General features: G+C 49.1%; 1 protein-coding gene across 1 annotated transcript in view; it reads left to right on the forward strand.

Moving 5' to 3' along the window:
* Nucleotides 1-2061, forward strand: part of Dhc93AB (Dynein heavy chain at 93AB) — a 92173-nt gene that overhangs the window by 74247 nt on the left and 15865 nt on the right. Inside the window, exons 68-72 of the mRNA XM_070128528.1 lie at nucleotides 313-477; nucleotides 672-865; nucleotides 1115-1319; nucleotides 1492-1656; nucleotides 1817-1957. Coding sequence (XP_069984629.1) covers nucleotides 313-477; nucleotides 672-865; nucleotides 1115-1319; nucleotides 1492-1656; nucleotides 1817-1957 — 870 coding nt within the window. The remainder of the gene's footprint in view (nucleotides 1-312; nucleotides 478-671; nucleotides 866-1114; nucleotides 1320-1491; nucleotides 1657-1816; nucleotides 1958-2061) is intronic.

Here is a 2061-nt window from a genome sequence, read left to right on the forward strand (position 1 = left end):
GCAGAATTTTTAAATGTAAAATGCTGGATCACTAAATACAAGCGATTAAATCATTCCCTGCTGCATTTAATGCATTTGGCTAAGGTAATGATACCAAGTTTCAAGAAACAAGATTCCATTCTTAAATATACAATGATATTAACTAAGGTTTCCATCTATAAGGTACGATGACGACCTGCTTCTTTTCGCTCCATCTAATATGCTTTAAGTACCATCTAATTTCAGATATTGAAAATGCACTCTTTATATTTTGCAATGTTTTAACTTTTATTCATCCAAGAAAAGACACTACCGTCCTTCCCCCTCTTGCAGCCCGTGATCCCCATTACGCACAACCTGGACCCGATCAAGCTCCTGACGGACGACGCGACGATCGCCGGCTGGAACAACGAGGGCCTCCCGTCCGACCGCATGTCCACCGAGAACGCCATCATCCTCACCAACTCCGATCGATGGCCGCTCATTATCGACCCGCAGGTACAAGCTTCCTTGTACCTCCTGAAGTCCTGGAGCTGATTAGCGGGCTAGGCTTCAGGCATTTGTAGATGAGCTCTTTCTTTCCTTCAGAAGATATTCCTAAGCAAAAGACGCTATCTATTGCCCCTCATTATAACTAAATACACATCCATAACGAGCAAAGTCAACCATTCCGCCCTTTTGCCCACACACAGCTCCAGGGCATCAAGTGGATCAAGGCGAGGTACGGCGAACAGCTGATCGTGGTGCGCCTCGACCAGAAGAACTCCATCGACGTCCTGGAGGCCGCCATCACCCGGGGCGAGACCGTCCTCATCGAGAACCTCCCGGAGAGCCTCGACCCCGTGCTCGACCCGCTCATCGGCAAGAACCTTATCAAGCGCGGCAGGTGAGCGGGGCGGAGAGGGAGGGAGTCGGGGGGGGGGGGGGTAGTGGGTAGAGGGAGAATGATATACGGGTGGGCGAGAAGACAATGGAAAAATGAAAATGAAAAGTTATTTAGTAAAACAGGAACTGAAAGTTTATACAGTTATCTTAGTAGTGACAGTAGTAAAGTTAGCAGCAGTGTTAATTGCAATTTCCATACGAAAATATCACTAAATATGCTGTTTTCGCCGAATGCATCCTCCTCTCCCAGAGCACTGAAAATCGGCGACCGGGAAATCGAATACAACGACACGTTCCAGCTGATCCTCCACACCAAGCTGGCCAACCCGCACTACAAGCCCGAACTGCAGGCGCAGTGCACCTTGATCAACTTCACGGTGACGCGCGACGGCCTCGAGGACCAGCTGCTGGCGGAGGTCGTCAAGGCCGAGAGGCCAGACCTGGAGGAGCTCAAGGTAATGCTTGGTGGCTTTTAGATGAGCTATCTGAGGATAACTCCTTGAAAAAATGGTGTCCAGTTATCACCACGCAAACAGGAACCTCACTGCTAACATAGAATCGCCAGCATACATACCGAAGCACTGACAATCAAAGGTATTGCAGACGCTGTTTTTTCTTGTGTTTCAGTATAACTTGACAAAGCAACAGAACGACTTCAAAATTCAGCTGAAGCACTTGGAAGACGACTTGCTGAGCCGCCTGTCGTCCGCCGGAGGAAACTTCTTGGGAGACACGGCCTTGGTGGAGAATCTGGAGCACACGAAGGCCACGGCGCAGGAGATTCAGGAAAAGGTCATCATATTTTCACCTCGGCCATGGCATATCTTGCGCTGCCTTAGATATAGACTATATTTCATCTGAAACGGAAGATTTTGTCTCGATAATATTTCAGACAGAAAATGTAACCTGAAATGAGCAAACTCACTCACCTCTTTCCTCCGTGTCTGCGCAGGTCGCCGAAGCCCGCAACACGAGCGCGCAGATCGACGAGGCCCGCGAAATCTACCGTCCCGCCGCCGCCCGAGCCTCCCTCTTGTACTTCATCCTCAACGACCTTCACAAGATCAATCCCATCTACCAGTTCTCCCTTAAGGTTGGTTATCGCCTTCGTTCAGTGGGAAACTTCGCCTTCAGTTTTGAAAGCTGTGCGTGCAATCTTTAAGGGGATTACTTGACCTCTGACAATGAAATTCGATT

This window comes from Penaeus vannamei, chromosome 13 (genome assembly GCF_042767895.1).
Source record: "Penaeus vannamei isolate JL-2024 chromosome 13, ASM4276789v1, whole genome shotgun sequence".
NCBI classification, from domain to species: domain Eukaryota; kingdom Metazoa; phylum Arthropoda; class Malacostraca; order Decapoda; family Penaeidae; genus Penaeus; species Penaeus vannamei.